Consider the following 19,399-nt stretch of genomic DNA (forward strand, 5'->3'; position numbering starts at 1 on the left):
ATAGAAAACTGGTTTGTTGTGCTCGTTCCTTTTTACTGGCTGAGTAACAATCGATATAAAGACAGACAGCATGGGGTATATTAAGAAAAAGTCCCCACATAAGTAATTAAAAAATAGATGTAGAATATCTTGAACACAGCTACAGCTTCCCCCGCAATAAATGCCACATTTTCTGCTTTAATTAAAAGTGTACATGTTACTATAGAGCACGTACAGTAGTAAATATTTGTCTTATGGTTGAGTGCTGAAAGATTCCTTGTGCGCATGCTGCACGTTACAGGAGGTGTAGCAGTGGATCAAATCATTAGCTTCCCTTCACATATTTGTTTTGCAGAAGAACTAGAATTTTATTTTTACTTTCAGATACTAGCCTCTTAAAACATACCCAGTATTTGTATGTTGTCGTAGCTTTTCCGGTGTATATTGAAATGCATGGGTTTCATTGTTGCTGCTAAGTTATAACTGCCTACAAATTACCCATTTAGTGTGCTTAATCAATTATCAATTTATCATTATTTCTCTTGATGTAGGATTGCAAAACTCCTCTGTCCTTTGTAGAAAGAATTGTATTATATTTCTTATATTAGAATAAATGGCTATTATGCCCTTCTAATACGAACACATAGTTCAGAAAATTGAACTGGACTTTGGCTAAGCGAGAGAATGAGTGAGCATAATTTGTGGCCACGTTAAATATCAGCACAGAACAAGAACAGATATATACAGGGAATACTAATAGCCTTTAGAAATTGAGAGGAAAAAAAAGGAAGATATCTATTTGCTTTTGTTCCTTCGTAATCTTTCCATTTGCATTTTAAGGCAGACTAGTTTTTTCAGGTTTTGCCCACTGCATCATCAGAATTATTCATACTGGAGTTTTGTATGTGTTTGAGAGCTAACATAACGAGCACTTAGTGAAAAAGAAAAAGTTAAACTAATTTGTGGTTTAAAAAAAAATGCAATTGCTGATGACTGTTGAAACAGGAGACACTGCAGTGCAATAATATTAGCTACTACCTTTAAAAAGACTTTCTCAGAGGTAACTGAGGTAACTAGAATTGCTTACAACACTTTAACAATTTCATGGGACAAACAGCCAATCCTAGATCATATCTTTTAGAACTTGAAGGAAACCTTATAAAAGTCTTCTTTTTCTTGAAAATGTAAGTTCTCAGTTGCGTTGCAGGGATTCTTATTTTGGTAAATTCTAGTTTGTTATACTCGTGTCTTGAGGAGGGAAGTATTCATTATTCTGTGTATTTTAATCAGCACCACCCCTTCCAATCTTTCTTCTATGTCACTGTGAAGATAAAAAATGTGGGAGAAAAAAAGTGTTTCAAAACTAGCCTAACAAAACAAACTGATGTTTTAGAGAAGCACAGGTATTTAATGAAAGGTCATTTTACACACAGAAAGCTTCAGGTGAGCTCAGTAATCATCAAGTTAGCAAATATCCGGTACAGCAGATTCCATAAACATGCCTGAACTTTTTTTGAAATTTAGAAGTCTTCTGTAGCAAGGAAAATTGGCGAGTGCTAAAAATATTCACTCAGTCTTTGGAAACAAACAAATTAAAGGGCTTTTATTCCTGAAAAAGATACTGTTAATGTCATCTAATTAGCACACCTTAGTTTTTCACAACATGTTTTAGAAATATCTTTTATTTCCAAAAGTCTCACAAGAAGTCTTCATCTGTATGCACTCAGTGAATCCCTTTCAGAGAAGCGATTGGTGGAAGGCTCTAACAGGAATTTATTTTTTCTTTTTTAACATTTGGTGCTCTGAAGGCTCAGCATTCAAAGTGCTTTTATTGTGTTGGATTTTACAATGGGCTTAATATTAGCAGGGTGCCAAAGTGCAGCAGACTAAGAACTTTACAGTGTAGGTGGAATGTATTCTTAAAAGTGCACATAATAAAATTTATGTTGCATTTTATGTGTTTTATGGACTTCAGTAGTAATTTTATGATCTGTCTTATGGTAATTTTCTTTTGCATTCTTTTCTATAGTGACTAGCTATAACAGAAGTTTAGGCTAAATTTAGATCTGTTTCAGCCACACCAGGCTCACTGGAATCAGTAAGAATTTTTAGTGTAATTGGAAATAGTATTTGGCCCCAAGTGCCACAGACGACGAATGATGTATTTCTGATAATTTTTATTATTGCTGATGGTATTTTTTAATTGCTTGGCATACAAAATTAAATGAATGTGGGATAAAATACTGTTTTCTTTTCTAGATTCTGCTCTTCAGGAATAGTTAATGCCTAGTATTATGCTTTTTATGTAGATATTATAGATTAAAATAATCTTGTTTTAAAATTACTGTTTACATCTTCCCTTTAAATTTCTTAGGAAGCTTAAATTACATGCCAGTCATACTATAATATCCAAAAATTACTTTCCGAAAAGTAAAAGTGGTTGTCAACAAAAAAGAAAAAAAATCACTGTCAGAAGCCAGGAAATCACCAAGCAAGCCTGCTAATTATTCTTAATGGGCAAGATGAGCACATTAAGAAACAAATGAATACATCAGTGAAATGTAATTGAAAATCGACCTGGCAATAGTGCATTGCATCTGAGAATCTGCCTTTGTATTATCATCATCATCATAATTATTGTTGTTTTTGTTGTTGTTATTGCTATTCAGTGAGCATAAGTAACAGCTTTGCTTTGTGAAATCTCAAGCTTTTGAGGATTTGATTTTTCTTTTAATTTTTGACATTCTTCATATTATTCTCCGTTTCATGCTGCCACGTGAAGTATTCACGATGTATGTTTTCAATATCTATATTAAGGTATGTTATTGAAATGTAACAAGTTAATTTACAAATACGTTAATTTCAAATTATTGTTGTCATTTTAACCGTTTAACTGTGAAATATATAGCTATATTTCATATTAATCGATGGTCTTATGCATGAGGTTTATGGAGGTTTTTAAAACAATATTACGATTTGAGTTACAAGTACATTTAAAAGACTTCACTCTATCTCACTCCGTTTGCTTACCAAGGGCAGATTTTAATTGATTAACAGATTATTTATATTGCAAAATCAATAAAATGAAGACAGATGTTATTGCTTTTGCAGCTTTGTTCAAAACTTTATTGTTGGTTTAGTGTGTTTTAGCAAAGTTCTTTTAGGATCATTTAAATAAACTATTAAAAAGAAAAATATAGATATTTCCAGTGAATAATAAAAATCTACATACACAAAGTTATCAGATTCATCCCCCTTTGTAATTTGGGGTGATATGCATTCAGTTACAAATTTTACAACTTAGATAATACCTATGACATAGTCATGAACATCAAATTCTGTTTCCTCAGAGCACTGGAAGCATCTATACTCAGTTTGACATGCCCAAATCCAAGGATGAGGTTCATTTTTAGTAAAAATTGTCTCTTGTTTCAGAGAGACTGTGTACCTTCTGCCTTAGCTCTGTTTCACACCATGCACTGGTGACTTGAACTACTGTCTGAAAGCATCAATAATACAAAACATTGTTGTAGTGTGCTATAATGGCCGTTAAAATATAGTGTATGGATCTTTCAACAGTCCTGGGAAATTTAGGTTAGAAAGGTCATGTTCAGCCTGAATGCCTGAAGACATGGGCTCATAAATTATTTAAAAAAGCTACTGTTAACATGTTCACAACAATTATTAATAGTTTTGCTCAGTTATAAAATTTAAGCGCGGTGTAGCTAATTTATCGACAATGTTACTTCTGCCTCTACTGAAAAATGGCATGCTTTGCTCATGGAAATATTTATGCCTTCCTTCTGCTTCACAGGTATAGACTGTTCATTACTACTTCTTATTGCATATTATGGAAAAGATTTAAAAGCATGTCCAAACTACAGAGATTTGTTTAAACCAGTTTTCTGTCATTCCATTTCTAGCTTTTGGCTTCACGAAATATCAGTTGTCTTCTACATTGTCTGGATGGAGACTTTCTTAAAATAACTTTTCTTAAATAGCCAACTGTGTTAGGAAGGCCAATTATGTGATTACAGCAAAGCAAATAAAAAGATACATCAGTGATATTTTAAATTAGACTGACACTAGTATTCAATTTTTTTGTAAGAGCAATTGCAAAGAATTCGACATATTTTGTGCGCCTAGAAACATCCTCCTAACTAGCATCAGATTTCCTGTGCCTTAAGTAAGAAAGAGCGATCATTGACATCTTTACCAAAAATGTCCATTTGAAATAATATTTTTATATTTGAGAGTGAATCGTTCAAATATGTATGGATTCACACTGGGTGGCATTTAGTATTCCCATGGTTTTTGGTTACTTGCTGCACCTTTTCCTTCCAACGGCTTCTCACTAACCACAAATAATTGATTTATGAAGGTCATCTTTCTAGGCATAGGTGACTGGGCACAGCTTCCCTTGAAACTTTTCATTGACAGCCGTTGCTGTGGCCTGCCTGAATGGCTGCCCGAGTTTGTGTCCTGATCTTCCAAACTGAAAGAAGCTGAGGCATGAGGCAAAGGCATTGAGAGACAAAGCTTGAGGCACTGTTGCGGTGCTTCTGGGGAAGAAAAGACATTTATTGCTTTGTACAATCTTTTACGGTGGTTCCAAACCATTCTCAAGAAAGTAAAGGGACTAGAAACTCCCTTGCCTGTAGGTTAAGGTGCTCCAGTTGCGTGTTGGATTTTACCCAGACAGAGCCAGCAACAAAGGTGTGTGTTTTGTGTCAGGGCAGGTACTCAAAACCCGTAAGCCTCCAAAATCTCAGCACTGTGACCTAGTAACACAGTCAGAAACAGCACAAACTAAACTGAACATTAAGTGACAGTGATAAAAATTTTCTGTTCACCATGGTTGTAATCCTTCTATTTGTAAACAGTAGTTGCCTTTAAAAGTATATAAGTTATGGGAAGTCTTTTTCTGTAGCCCTCTGTAGCTACAGGGCTAGCAATTCCTTAATGAAACGTTAAAAGGAGGTAGGCAACAAGAGCAAGTTGCTGCATAGATATACGGATGATGGGCTGGAGTAGCAACGTAAAATTCAGGCTTCTGAAAAAAGACTGACTGAGCACAGATTAAAGAAGACCAAACAGATAAAAGATATTATGACGGTATTAACAATGGGAAAATATTTTTTATTATTTTTGTTACCGCACTAGTTTTGTGGATAATCCTTAACAAATATACTACAGATGTAAGTGAGATCATCAGAAGAAACCAAGACGCAGGAGTATTTAAGGCTCAGAAAGTGTCAAGCTGGTAAGATTCTACTAAACTGTTTTACTGGTTCTTACATGTAATTTTGTATGAATGTAAATGTGAAACGTCTGCAAAAGTGTGAAAGTGTGACCTATATTACTGATGCTGACACAGATGTATATACAATATAAGTATTTAAGTAATGCAAGACAGAAATTTGGAAGTATTAAAAAAAAATTTACTTGCTTTTTAACATAGCAAATACCATATGATTAATCTTGGTGATAGAACAACTCTTTCCTTCCTTTTTATTTTTTTTTTAACATACACTGTCTCTTCTAGCTGTGGTTTATTGCATGGTTGAAATTTGGCTGCTTCAGAGTCAACGTTACCCATTGTACTGAATACGAGGCTTGGAATGAATGTACCTAAATCACTGGCAGGTTTAATTTTGAATAGCTCTGAGAATTCAGGGTGGCAACAAATCCCATTTGCCTGAGGTAGATGTTGTCGGAGCATCCGTGGGAGGTTTTTTGGTCGTCCTGTCTGTGCAATCAGTATTGTGTTGTCACTGCAAGGACAGATGGGGAGCACGGGAGCCAGGCTGGGGCCCTTCTCTCATTGACTATGTCCTAAGGTGCAGGGCAACCCCAGCATTTTTCTCATAGTGCATCAGCATTGTTGTCTCCGAGTTAGCCCCGAAGGCATGCTCTGGAGGGTGAGCATTGTAGCATTGTTCGGAGAATTTGGTTTCAGATCGTCTTCAGAGCCCTTGCTGACCCACTGTGTAATCGGTGGTGCCACTGAGGTTAGCTGTTTAACTGTCATTTCATTGAGGCATCTCCAGGTGCAGCAGGGACTGGAAGCAGCTGAAAATTTGAAGTGTGTCCATCTCCTGTAGTATTTTAGAAGTAAATTGTAAAGTACTTCATATTCGTGGTACAGGGTTGAGAATTAGAAGGTGCTTAGAGATGGCTGCCTAGGAGCAGATAGTACACTTATTTGTGGGTCTGCATCTTCTTTTTTGATGATGATGATTCTCATTCCAGAAGGGCTCTCAGTCATTCTCAAAGGGAAAAAAGTAAAGCTGAAAAAGGGCTGAGAAAGGCAAGCTGTTACAGCAGAATAAGCTTATTAACATAGAGGGTTAAACCCATACAATTTTAATGGCTATCATTCACGTCATTTATCCCTATGCTTATGTAGCCATTCTGTGAAGAGAAGTTCTTTTAAGTGAGCACTTAGGGTTAGAAAAATTCTGCCTTCATTAGGGTGTACGTGCGTATAACTTAGAGATATATCTCTGCATCCTAATAAGTGCCTGCCAAGTAGACAAAGGCCATGTGGGCCCCAGGAATGGTCTTTCAGGTTCCCTGTGCTGAACGCTTCTTGTGAGCAGCCTCAGACACTCATCCCTGCTGAGGAGAGGCTGTGTGGTACGTCCATCCAGGAGCTTAGACTTTGTAGATTTCCAACTGCCATCTACTTTGTGCGAGATTTCAGATTTCATCCCTTGTCAGGACTTCAAACCTGGTCTTTTAGATATCAATCAAAAGCACATTTTCTACCCTGTCCTCATTTACATTTATCTAATGCTTAAGGTCATTTGTGATCATTTGAGTGTATTTCAGCATATGGAATCAGTGAATAATAGATTTCAGCCTCACGCTGTGAAGAAAGATTGTGTTTTTACAAGACATGATGTTGTTTACTGGGTGTTAATAATCACTAATTAATAAACATATCTAGACGTCATAAAATGTTGCTTTTTAAGGAGTAAAAATGTCAAGTGTTTAACTTCTTGAGTGCAATAGCATTTGGGGCCTTATTTGCATAAATAAAATAATTAAATTACAAAAAGTGAAGTACTGTATCAAAACATAAGGCTCATTATAATAAACACATGCTTTAGTTCTACATTCTTAAGGCTTTTGCAGATTTGTTGTAACAGCGTAAAGTTCTATGAACTAAGTATTCTCTAATTCCAAAAATAATTATCATCTTGCATTTCTCTATATTGTGTACATAAATAATTGATTTCTCCTGTCAAAATGAAGGTAATGCTTTGTTAGTTATTTGAGTTACTTGAGAAGTGTTAATTGATGGATCAGTCCTTCAGATTCAGTAATGGCATGTGATGAGGGCAGTAACAAAGTTATTTGATCACTTTTCAAGGCCTTGTAGAAACTAAAAGGCTGATGTAAAATCTGAAATATTACCGTAATCCTGATTCACTTTTCCTGCAACTGAAAACCTTAGTTTTATAATGACAATGGAAGGGAAAAAAAAACACAAGAAAATGTAGAGTTTTGTAAGGAAGAATGCAACACTGGCGTGCAAAGTGAAATTTGATGCCTTCTTTTATATTGATCAGAGCTTGTAGGCAAATTAATATAGTGATGTATTGAAGTGACTTACTGCAATATTAATTTAATTTGGAGAAGGCATGTTGTCACTCAAACATATCATTTAAACAGTGTCCAGTCTTGTAACTTTGCACAGTGTCCAGTGCAAAGTTACAAGATTTTTTCCACACAAAGGATAACTCCGAATAGACCCTTCTCACTGCACTTTCATCTCACTTCGGGATCTTATACTCTTTTCCTTGCACATGGAGTAGAAATTATCAGCATGAGAGTCAGTTTCTGATTGTTCCAGACATTTAATCTAGACTTGGAAAATATGCCAAAAAACGTATGGCACAAAAAGGAGCAATCCCTTATCAGCCAAGAGAAGTTAGATTAGGACAGCCTGCCATACATTTGTATATTTAGATTTGTACAAAATGCAGTAAATGAGCACTTATCTCTCTGCCAACTCTTGATTATTGTTTAAAAGTACGGTAATGTAAGCCAAACTGGCAGTTTGTCATATTATGTGTTATAATGTAATAATAGATATTTAGTAAACAGTTTACATCAGCAGTGGATATACAATTCTATGTTTATTTTTAGCTTCCACGAGTCTGTCCAGAATTTTTTGCTTATGCTTACTGGAAATAGGTACAGTAATGCCACGAACTTACTAATAACGACATGCCGTACTAAGGTGAATTATTAATACCGTGTATGACTTTTATGATTTTATTTTTTTCACAGTTCTAAAACTGTCCATGAATCACTTCTAAATTTACCTCATAACTTAGCATGAAAGTTTTCCTGGTAACTGTACCATCAACTGTTACCAGTTGGACATGCATCATATCATTGTTTTGAATATGTCCAATGATTAAATGTGCAATAGCACTCACGGAATCTCAGGTCTTTTTCTACTCTTTATTTTAATGTGGAAATCTTCCTGAAGCAGGAGTTTGGTTTGTAGACTTTTGAAAAATTGTTATTACAAATGTCATGATGGAAAAGCTTTATCAGAGACGAAGGCTTGCGGTATATTCTAAAGGTTAACAGATTTTGTTTGTCTTATCTATCAGTGAATTTCTTCTTCCGTCAGGTTCTCTTGTCTGAGAAGACCAAATCTGTTAAGAGCAAAATTTGTATACTTATTGCTGATATGGGACCTGGCAGTTTTAGGTGTGGACAAGTCTATTGCTTTGCTAAGAGTTGCCTCAGAGAGATTACGTTCCACATAAGAGTGCAAACAAGTGCATACGACATCAAGTCAGTGAGAGAAATGCTTATGGTGTGACGCACCCTTTGATTTGATTAGTAATAATGTATCATGTACTTTTGTTCATTCTATAGTCGACATACATGGCCAGATGACCAAAAGAGACAATTCTCCTAAAAAGTTAAGAGATAAGATAAGATATAATCTGTTATCTGAGTCTAAAGACTAAATGGTGTTCAGTATAATAGTAGGATGAGGTCTCAATGACAGAGGACTGAATTATATAGTCCTGATTCCATTCTTATATTAATTACCTCTTTCTCTGTAACTGCCAACATGAGAATATTCTACTTTACTGCAATGTTCTTCAAATAAGCTGGCTTTCTAACCTTCCTGATTTCAGCTGGTCATGTAACAGGTTCCATCAATGTAGGACAGCTTTAATAAAGACTCCCACTATGTTTTCATTCATCAAATTGACCTGAGCATTGCTAAAAACAAACTTTTTGAAAGAATACTTACTGAACTTGTGTTTGTCAGTTTGGCAATGCTAAAGGAATCCCTTTCGTCCAACTAGTTTTCCAGTCTCCCCATGTAACACCCTTGCATGCACAGCATCTGTTGGCAAGGAGGAAGCTGCCAAAAGGAACATTTCCTGCTCTTTGATTGGAAAGAAAAAGCTCCTGGTTCCTGCTGTCTTCATTTGATGACTTTATGTATGTGTGGGAAGAAACAATGAATGGTCTGTCGGTTCATGTCGATTGTGAATTTGTAGCTATCACAGAAAACTCAACTCAGGTGGAAACTGTTCCATATCTCTGATCATACATATCTCGGTATCTTTTCCAGTTTCAATCTACTCCTTTTCAGATGAGGGCGAGCAGTACTGCGTTCGAAGTGTGCGTAAATGATAGATATATGTAAGGGAATAATTATGCTTTCTGTTCCTCTTCTAAAAATGCCTAACAGTGATTTGCTTTTTTGACTGCAGTTGAGCACTGAGCTGATATTTTCATTGACATTGCCTGTCACAACATCAGGAGCTTTCAGTTAATGGTCAGTTGAGAGACCTTCCTTTTCTTTATGAAACCAGAATTATTTTTCCTGTTCTGCACTTTGCATTTATCTACACTGAATTTCATCTGTCATTTTATTGTCCAGTTAGTGTTTCATCCTTCTGCAATTCTTCAGTCTGCCCTTTTCCTCACTATCTTGAGTAACTTCTTAACATCAGCAAACTTTGCCACCTCAGTGCTCATCTCTTGTAAACATGTTGAATAGAACAGGTCCCAGGGGAACTCCATTGATTATCTCCCTCCATTGTGAGAACTGACCATTTACTACTACCCTGTTCCCTGTCTTTTCTTCTATTATTTAGCCGTGCCAGGACTCTTCTCCAGTGGCTGTCTACTTTCCTTCAATGTTGTTGATGAGGGTCTTTGCCAACAGCCTTTTGCAATCGGAAGCAGGCTGCGTTTCCCAGATCACCGTTATCCAAATACTTTGAAGAGCTCAAGGTTTACAACGCAGGACTTCCTAATACAAAAGACATATCAAAAAAGGCTTCTGTGGTGAAATTGTCTTCAGTTTCTTCTACAGTGAGCACTGATGCAAAGAATTAATTTCACCTCTCCGAAACGTTGTTGTCCTCTGTGAGCGCTCATTCTATATTCTGATTATCAGCTGGCAGGAAGATTTAGAACAAGAGTACACTCTTTGTTGGCCTGCCTAATTTTATTATTATAATTAATTTTCCAAGTTCATGATCCTTTCTTCATTTGGGTGTGACTTCAACTTTTGGAGGAATGACGTCTTATTTCTAGTAACCTTCTTTACCATTTGGCCATACCAGCTGACTTTCACCAACTTCCAAGCCTCTCCTACTTGTGTATTTCACCCAGTTGTGTTGACTTGATGAAGTTGCAATTATTTTAAATGGCATTTTAGTTTTGTCTGTCTTCCTTATGTGACCAGATAAAAATATATAAAAAGAAAAAATTGAAAAGTTAGAAAGCTTTGTAGAGAAATTTCTATGCGTTTGGAAGAACAAGGAGAAAAGCTAGCTGCTAGCTATAAGTGTAGCATTACATTATTTTAAATAATTCTTGCTCAAATCCTTGGCTATTTTATAGTGGTCTCAGCTTAAAAAACATGCTTTTGGTAAAAGAATTACTCTTGTACTCTCTTGGATTGGACAGAAAAACTAGGTGGAGACCATTGATATGAGCAAACTTACATCTTTCTTCTCAGAGCTTTAAAGGAAAGCATCCATGAGAGGTTAGAATCGAAGATTAATTGTTTTATTCCTATGCTCTTTTGTGTATCCATCTTTTTAGCCAACTTTTACATTGTTTCCTGGTTCATGTTGTTACCATTGTTCCTTTGTCTACCCTTCCTTGTCTGCCTTTGCTCTACCTTGATAGGGAGTCATCAAGTACATTTTACACACTTTCAGTAGGCTCTTTCCTTCACAGGCACTCTCGGCTAGTCTCAGTTAGCCACGGACACAGGAAAGCTGGGACAAACTTGAAATTTTCTCAAAATGATGCTTAGAGTGTTATCTATGTTTATTTCATCAATATTCAATTAATATTCAGTTATTCAAACATTAACCAAGGATACTGAAAATGAATGGGGTTCAGGAAAGAGGCAGAAGATTGAATCAGCGTCTGGAAATGAGAGAGTTAAAGAGCTCTTTTTACTTAACTTGTCAAAGGAATGACTTGATTGTTAAGAAATGAATTGATTTTGATCTGAAAGTCTCATGTGGGGAAAAAAATCTTTAATAGGAGATCACTCTTTAATCTAGCTTACAAGTACCTAACAATGTAGAAATTGAAGCTAGACAAATTCAGTCTAGAAAAAAATGAGATTTGACAGAGAGAATGATAATACATTAGAACATCTTTCCACAGGGGAAGTGGTAGTTTCTTAAGCAGTGAATGTGTTTAAATCAAGTTGGATATCTTTCCAAAACGTGTATTAATTTCCTGAGATATATGGGCTTGATACAGAAATTTGAAGTCTTGGATGTTTATTATGGTCCCTTCTGCCCTCAGAATTCAAGAACCTGTGAATATCATCTTCTCTGCTGTTTTTTATTTTTCCCTCATTCAGTCCTTCTGGACCTGTCTGGTTCACTTCACATTCTTTGGTTTTTATTCTTGTTCCCTTGATCATAGAATCATAGAATCTTCATGGTTGGAAAGGACCTTCGAGATCATCAAGTCCAACCGTACACATAAAAAAAAACCCCTACAATCTCTGCCACTCGAGCATGCCCTGAAGTGCCACATCTACACATTTCTTAAATACCTCTAGGGATGGTGACTCAACCACCTCCCTGGGCAGGCTGTTCCAGTGCCTGACCACTCTTTCAGTAAAGTAATTCTTCCTAATATTTAATCTAAACCTCCCCTGCTGCAACTTCAGACCATTTCCTCTGGTCCTGTCATTATTCATTTGGGAGAAGAGGCCAACACCCACCTCTCTCCCAACCTCCTTTCAGGTAGTCGTAGAGGGCAATGAGGTCTCCCCTCAGCCTCCTCTTCTCCAAACTAAACATGCCCAGTTCCCTCAGCCCCTCCTCATATGACCTGGTCTCCAGACCCCTCACCAGCCTGGTAGCTCTCCTCTGGACACGCTCCAGCGCTTCAATGTCCCCCTTGTACAGAGGGGCCCAGAACTGGACACAGTACTCGAGGTGAGGCCTCACCAGTGCCGAGTACAGAGGCACCATCACTTCCCTACTCCTGCTGGCCACGCTATTCCTGATACAAGCCAGAATGCTGTTGGCCTTGGCCACCTGGGCACACTGCTGGCTCATGTTAAACTGGCCGTCCACCAGATTATCCTCCCTGTATTAATGGATAGACTATTATCCATAGAGCAAGAAACTGCCTTCCTTTCCTTCATGTTTTTACAGGAAATTAACTTTTGCAAAGCTTTCATTCACTGATCCTACCAGTACAGTTCTGCCACCCGTGCTTGTGCTGTCTTGCATTTTGAAATGATGTATTTTTTTTTTGGTATCACATCAGTCTGAATTAGAATGTGAGAACCATCCATTTTTTGCATAATGTGCTACATGAACCTTGCTAAAAACAGTAGTCAATCTCCTAAGTAAAGACTGATTTAGAATACATTGATGTAAGGAGGGATGCGAAAAGGCAAATTCACAAACACCAGTGGTATTTTTTTATTAATAACAGTTTTATACAAGATATTCTCACTTCTTTTAAAAAAATAGTCACACTTGTGCTGAATTTTGGGCTGTGTTGTATCTACAAAATTGAAAACTTCATTCTGCAACAGTTGTATTTACATGCAGTGTATTTTTATGTCCCAAAAATTTAGGAGCTTTTGATATGCAGCAAATGTGTAAGTGTTAGGACTGTTATTTTTGAAGACAAAACTGTAATGTTCCCATCTGAATTTTAGCAAAATATGTTGTACAGAATAAGAGAGAGAAAACATGTTCTCAGAATAAGGAATAAGGGAAGCACATAACTTTATCATACACTTTTAAAAAGGAACTTCTAGGCAGGAAAACCTAGATAGAATCATAGAATATCTGAAGTTAGAAGAGAACCGTAGTTGGTTTTGGTGTTTTTTCTTCTTTTGCATTACCACATTAATGTGATGAGGTTTCATCATGAATTGTTGTACCAGGCATTGTATAAACACAGAGCGAAAAGGCAGTTTGTGGTAGAGAATCTGTGTTCTAAGACCAGAGATAGATATGGTGAGGAAGGATAACAAGGATAACTATAGTCAGCATGATACACAGAGTTGGAGGGACAAGAGCAGCCTAGCCTCTTTTCAGTTTTTGTAGGTTCTATTTTAAAGGAGAGTTTCAAGGATAATTGAGTAAGTTTATGAATGTTCATGGACAACATAGTGGAAGAAAATTGTAAAGGTGCTTGCTTGAAATGTTAAGTGGGAGATGTAGACTGACATTAGGGATGATTGAAGAAGGGACTTGTGCTTTCAATATTGAATGAGAGAGAAAATAGGGAAGTGAACTGCTGTGAAGCATTTGGAAAAGAAGACTTGCAACTTACCTGGAAGAGTACAAAAAGAGAGGTGACAAGATCAGGGTTGTAGGCAAGAAAAAGAATCTTTGCAGCAGCCTACTGAATAAATATTAATAGGGCAAGACTGCATTTTCCAAGAGCAGAGAGAACAATGTTGTGATGTTAAGATGTAAGTGATGATGACATGGTCAAGAGTTCAAGTTGAGGGAGTAGATAAGACACTTCTTAGAGATGCTGTGCAGAGAGAATAAGCAAAATCTGAACAGAGCTGAGGTATGCAACTATAGAGGAAGGTCTAAACTAAGTCTAGATTACAGACTGGAATTAATGGTTATGTCCAAAGGGATCGAGAAGAGGTGGTAACAACAATGCCTTGTTGTAATTTAGAGGTGATGAGCTTCTCACTCACTGGGGCTGTGAAAAATACTGAGTTGTGAGTCTGGATACACAGTGTGTAGTAGAGCAGTGTGTGGCTGGATTTAGCTTTTATGGATGAGATAGCCCAGAAGTATAATTGAGAGGAAGAAGAGATTGAGGTGGAACTTTGTGAAATTATCAGAAATGTCAGAAAGGTTTGAAGATAATCTTTAGAAGAGCACATTGAAAAAACGGTAAGAGACAATTAATTAAAAAAAAATACAACCACCAAATAGAAAATAGTGGAAGTAAAAATTCTAAGAAATAGCAAGATTTTACTGGGCTGAAGAGAGAGGAAACATCCAGGAGAATAGGGATAAAGTGTAGATTCAGAGCCTAGCTGAGAAAAACCATGGTATGCTTTGGCAAGAGTAGGTAAATGACATGGAAGTTGCTGAAACCTGCAAGGTGATTGTTGAACAGCAATGTCCATCAGCAATTGTAAATATCACATTCAAATGGCTTAGAAATGTGAGAGGAAAGGGAGAATGGTTGATGGATGTTGGGTACCTGTGGTTGAAAATCTGACCTTGGCCCCTTCAAACCAGGTATGCACTGTAGGGAATGAGACAATGGATAAAAATATAAAGCAAAGTGAAGCAGTGAAGGTAAGAAAGGCAGAAGGTGAAAGAAGGTGGAGAAGTAAGAGCAACCTAATGAGAAAGATGGGGAAAAGATAGTAGGCAAATTTGCAAGACTCCTCGGAGGAGTTGTAATGATAGGTGTACACGTTGCCTCTGTTGCTAAATTAAAATCCATCTTCTTGATCTTTATACAAAACTGAGGGATCTCAAATAAAGATCATGGTGTGGAGAAACATCCAGATGATGCCTTTTGTTAATGTGTTAATGAACTTGCTTGGTTAATGTCATAGAAAAATCATATAAACCGCCAGACAAAACCTTTTACCTGAACCTGTATACTTACCAATGATAATGCTTTTCAAAGACTGAAGCCTAAATTAAAATATGAAAAGAAGAGGTGGGTAGTGGGGGTTCTTGGTAGCTGTTCATCTGCTAAGTGGGACAATTTTTTTTATCTTTAAACTACTAATACATTTTGAAGCGTGTAAGGCTTTTGTGTCTTTTGTCCTTTCTTCTAATTTTGATTTTTTTGTCTTTATCTGCACAACTACTTTTCTGCTAACTTGAGAGCTACTCTAGCCTATGCCATTCATCACAAGAACATCTCAGAGGGACTTGGAAATGTTTCAAGTTTTAACAATCAGAGACTTAACCTGTTTTTTCTCATGAAAGTTACCTGCCTAGGCACACTAGGAAGACAAACATTGAATAACAGAAGTTGAATAATAATAGTAATGAGGAATTTTGCATGAGAAATAAAAACCTGGTAAAATCAGGTCTTTTGTTGTAGATTGCTGAGATACTTTACCAGTGTAAGAAAAAGAGTGTCGACATTTGTCAGACTATCCTCCATAAATTAGAGTTACTGTACAGGGGAAGTGCAGCTTTAGCTGCCATAACTATCCTTGCAACGTTTGCTGTTTTGTTGTTGTTTTTTTTTCTTTGAAATATAAGGGGGTATTTGAGGGTACGTTGGTAGTAAGTACTTAATTTCTATTTTCTTACTTGATCTTTTTGTTGTATTATCATTACAATTCTTTTTATCTTGATCTAATCACATTTTCTGGCTTGCTTACCTATTAAAAAAATTTTAAAGGGGGAAGAAAAGAAAAAAATGCTTTGATTGTTTGCGTTGTGTGTTTTCTGGGGCCTTGTTTAATGAATTTTTTACTTTTTTGAATTTGTTGTGTAAGGTTGACAGCCTAGGAAACTAAAGCATCAGTACATATTTTCTCAGACTGTTTCACGAGTGTGCTTTATCCCTGACCTGGAAGAGCCACCTCTGCACGTGAGAGGATAGTTCATTCTCCGTAGCTCATTCAGTCCTTGTCCTTTTTGCTAGGACTGCCATCAAGATTGCTAATTATAGTAATAGGTTTGTGACGTGGGTACTTTTTCCTCTGAAAACTGGTCAAATTCATTTGATACAGGCCATAAAGCAGCCATTAGCGGGTACCAAGTTTCATCCACCATCAGTTTGACCCGAACAGTGCAGTAGTGTTTTTTCTTTGCATCCTATTTCATTTTTTAATGTTCTTGTTGTAGCCAAAAAAATCTCCCAAACTGATTTCTATTTCCAGTGGGTTTGAGACCCTTTTCTGCTTAAACCTGGTTTTGATTGTGAGAAACTAAACCTGCATGAGTTAAATAAGCCAGTACAAAATATTGTCAAGGGTGGGCTTTACATAGCCTTAAATATGTTGAGGGTTTTTTTGTGGTTCATGTTTGGTTTGGTTTGGGGTTTTTGGTTTTTTGTTTTTTTTTTAACAAAGAAGCCATTGAAGGTGTGGCTTGGACAGAAATACAGATTAAAGCACATTTTTCAAATTTAGAAAATTATTTTAGATGTTAGTACTGTAGCGTCTTCCCTTAAAAGAAAGACATACCAGTGTTATAGCTTTAAAACTTCTTATTTGCTGGAAGAAAAGTATCTTTAGAAAAAAAGTTGTTTATGTCCACTGATTTAGCATCACTGGAAAGGGAACAAGAGGAAAGTATTAATAAGGCTTGCATTTTTTTTCATGTTGGCACTCAACATGATGCTGGCGATTTAAAAGACTTTTTGTGGTATAATATTTTTACACTTATGTCTGTTTTTTTTTAAAGGAAGCTTCATAAAGACTGAGATTTTCATATTTCTGTTGCTACCACTTTTCTGGGTTTCCTAGCAGTGCTTTTCTTTAAATGGAAATGCAATCAGCCCTTACTTCGTGGTGCCTTTGGTATTTCTTTCAGGTCTGACCACTATGTCCAAGAGTCATGTCCTCAATAATTCCTGAAAAATTACTGTTCCTCACCCCCTTACTGTGTATAGATACATGCATTTAGGTACACATACACACATCTTCACCTTTCTCAGAATTATTTTGCAACCTCAGTGTGTTTTTCAGTGCTTCACACTCAGGGATTGTGTTTGGATTACAACAACGTGTATGGTTAGTTGGTGGTATTCATATACGTCCTGACTCTGATTCACTACTTTCATTAACGCTAGAATCCAAAAGAGCTGATTCTGATTCAAAATCAAGCTGATTCTGACATCCGTGTTAATGATGTAATAATGCTGACTCTGGGCAGAATTGTTTCTGATACGTGGGGGCATGTCGGCTTTACAGGTGCAGGTGCAGATGTTTGATTGCATCTCGTGCACATTCGTGGCAGCATTAAATGGATAACGGTGTAGATACGGTAGCTAGTTGGCTACCTAAACAGTTTTGGAGGTTGCAGCCGGTATTGAGCTTCATGTACCCTACCCGCGCTTCGCTTACTAGCCATAACGTGCACTTGTCTAAAGATAGCATGGATAAATATACACAGCTTGTAGTTGCATCTCTCCCCGCAATGTGCACACATCCTGAGTGAGATCAGAATGAGTCCTGTTGGTATTTATTTTGTAGAAATTATCTTTAGTTTACATGGTTATTTCCCCACAGGAATGAAGATTTTCCTGTGCCTTCTGAAAATGTATGGCAAAGTTGATTTTGAAAATCTTGTGTGTAAATTTATCATTGGCCTTTACATAATTATCATGTCTTTGGGAACGCAACTGTGCTGGACCTAGAGACCAAGAACAGCCCTGGTGCCAGATGAGGAAAATGGAGGAAGACAGGCTTACGGCTGGATGTGGGGCCCTTAGCACACATGTGTCCTCCTAACAGCACGCATGCCAGTCACGTGGCGCCACAGCGCATGCTCCTGGCAACTCGTTGATGCCATATTTTGCTCAGCATTGTGGTTTCTGAGCTTTTACCTACCCGCACAAACTCCTTTGTGCCTACAGTAGGTGTGCACAGAAAATGCTGTATTTTGGCTGCTCAGCAGGAACCTGACAGTAACATGAGAGAGGGTTTTTTTTATTTTCCAGGAGGAGGCACCTGTGCTGCCTTCCGAACTGCATGTGTGAAGTATAGTAAATATACGGGTTAAAAAAATCATAATTCAAATCCCTATAGTGGTACTGATCAGATCTCTCTTTCTGTAGCAATGAGAACCAAAGGTGGCCTTTTAAGGCTCACAGTTCATCTACCAATTTCCAGTTCTGCTTCAGGATTCTTAAAGTATTAGAGTGCGTGCTTTAAACCCACAAAACTTACCTTTACCTAATTTTCACCATTCTAACCTAAGTTTCCACGGAAACAGGGTTGAAAAAGCCGCTGGTAGCCAGCAGGCAGCCTGCAGCTGAGAGTGAGAACTCTCCTTTGTCACTTTCCACTACTGGATGCCTGCTGCGTGCCAGTGTGCAAAGCTACCTAGGCTTCTAAAATCTGGAATACTTTCAATTTGAGGGGGAAAAATTAAATTAATCTACTCTTTTCTCTCTCTGGATTGTCACAGTAAATTCCAGGAGGGCAAATGGGCTAATGAGTCCTGATCTGTTCAGTTACACTGAGCCCCACATAATCAAAGCTTTCCCAACCAACTGGGCCTCTCCTTTCATAATTTCCATGTTTTAAAAGGATTGTCTCTTAAATTTTGTGCCTGTGCGCATGTACATGCATATAGTGGTACCTTAATTCTTTGTGGCTCTATATCTATCTGTCTCTGTTTACGAGCCTTTTTTGCATATCGTATAGTCAATGTATAAAATTTCCTTTTTTCCTGTATACTTAGGGAACATTTCTGAATGAACACATTATAACTGATCCTCAGTTAAATATTAGAAGTGGGATGTGAATGGAGATGGCTTTTAACCAGAAGTAGATTATAGCTGCGGGAAGACTAAAGGGTCTATTTGGTCAAGACTCATACAAAACTGAGATAAGCATGCACAACCTGACAAGATCAGATTAGACCCTTCCCCCACAAGTGCTTTTCCCATAAATATTTATCTACTTTCTATTATAAATAACCAGGAAATGAAAAAGAAGGGTAAATTCTTTTTTAAAAAAATAGACTAGAAATAGAAATGCATCTTCCAGTCTTCGGGGTAATGATATTTTTAAGTACGCAATAAATTCCAATACTAGTTGCTGTTTTTAAATGGGAATAAAGTACTGAAATTCTTTGTGGCAGCTACATAAATCGGCAGCATTTATAAACAAAGAAGAACTTTGCACATATGTGCCTTTTTGCCTACTATTGGGTACGTTAGAATTAAATAACTTATCACCTAT

The 19,399-nt window shown here is 37.0% G+C and overlaps 1 protein-coding gene across 1 annotated transcript in view; it reads left to right on the plus strand.

Moving 5' to 3' along the window:
* CAMKMT (calmodulin-lysine N-methyltransferase) overlaps positions 1–19,399 on the plus strand; it is a 225,795-nt gene that overhangs the window by 184,067 nt on the left and 22,329 nt on the right. The window contains exon 7 of the mRNA XM_063328625.1: positions 5,176–5,242. Coding sequence (XP_063184695.1) covers positions 5,176–5,242 — 67 coding nt within the window. The remainder of the gene's footprint in view (positions 1–5,175; positions 5,243–19,399) is intronic.

This window comes from Chroicocephalus ridibundus, chromosome 3, assembly GCF_963924245.1.
Source record: "Chroicocephalus ridibundus chromosome 3, bChrRid1.1, whole genome shotgun sequence".
Lineage (NCBI taxonomy): Eukaryota > Metazoa > Chordata > Aves > Charadriiformes > Laridae > Chroicocephalus > Chroicocephalus ridibundus.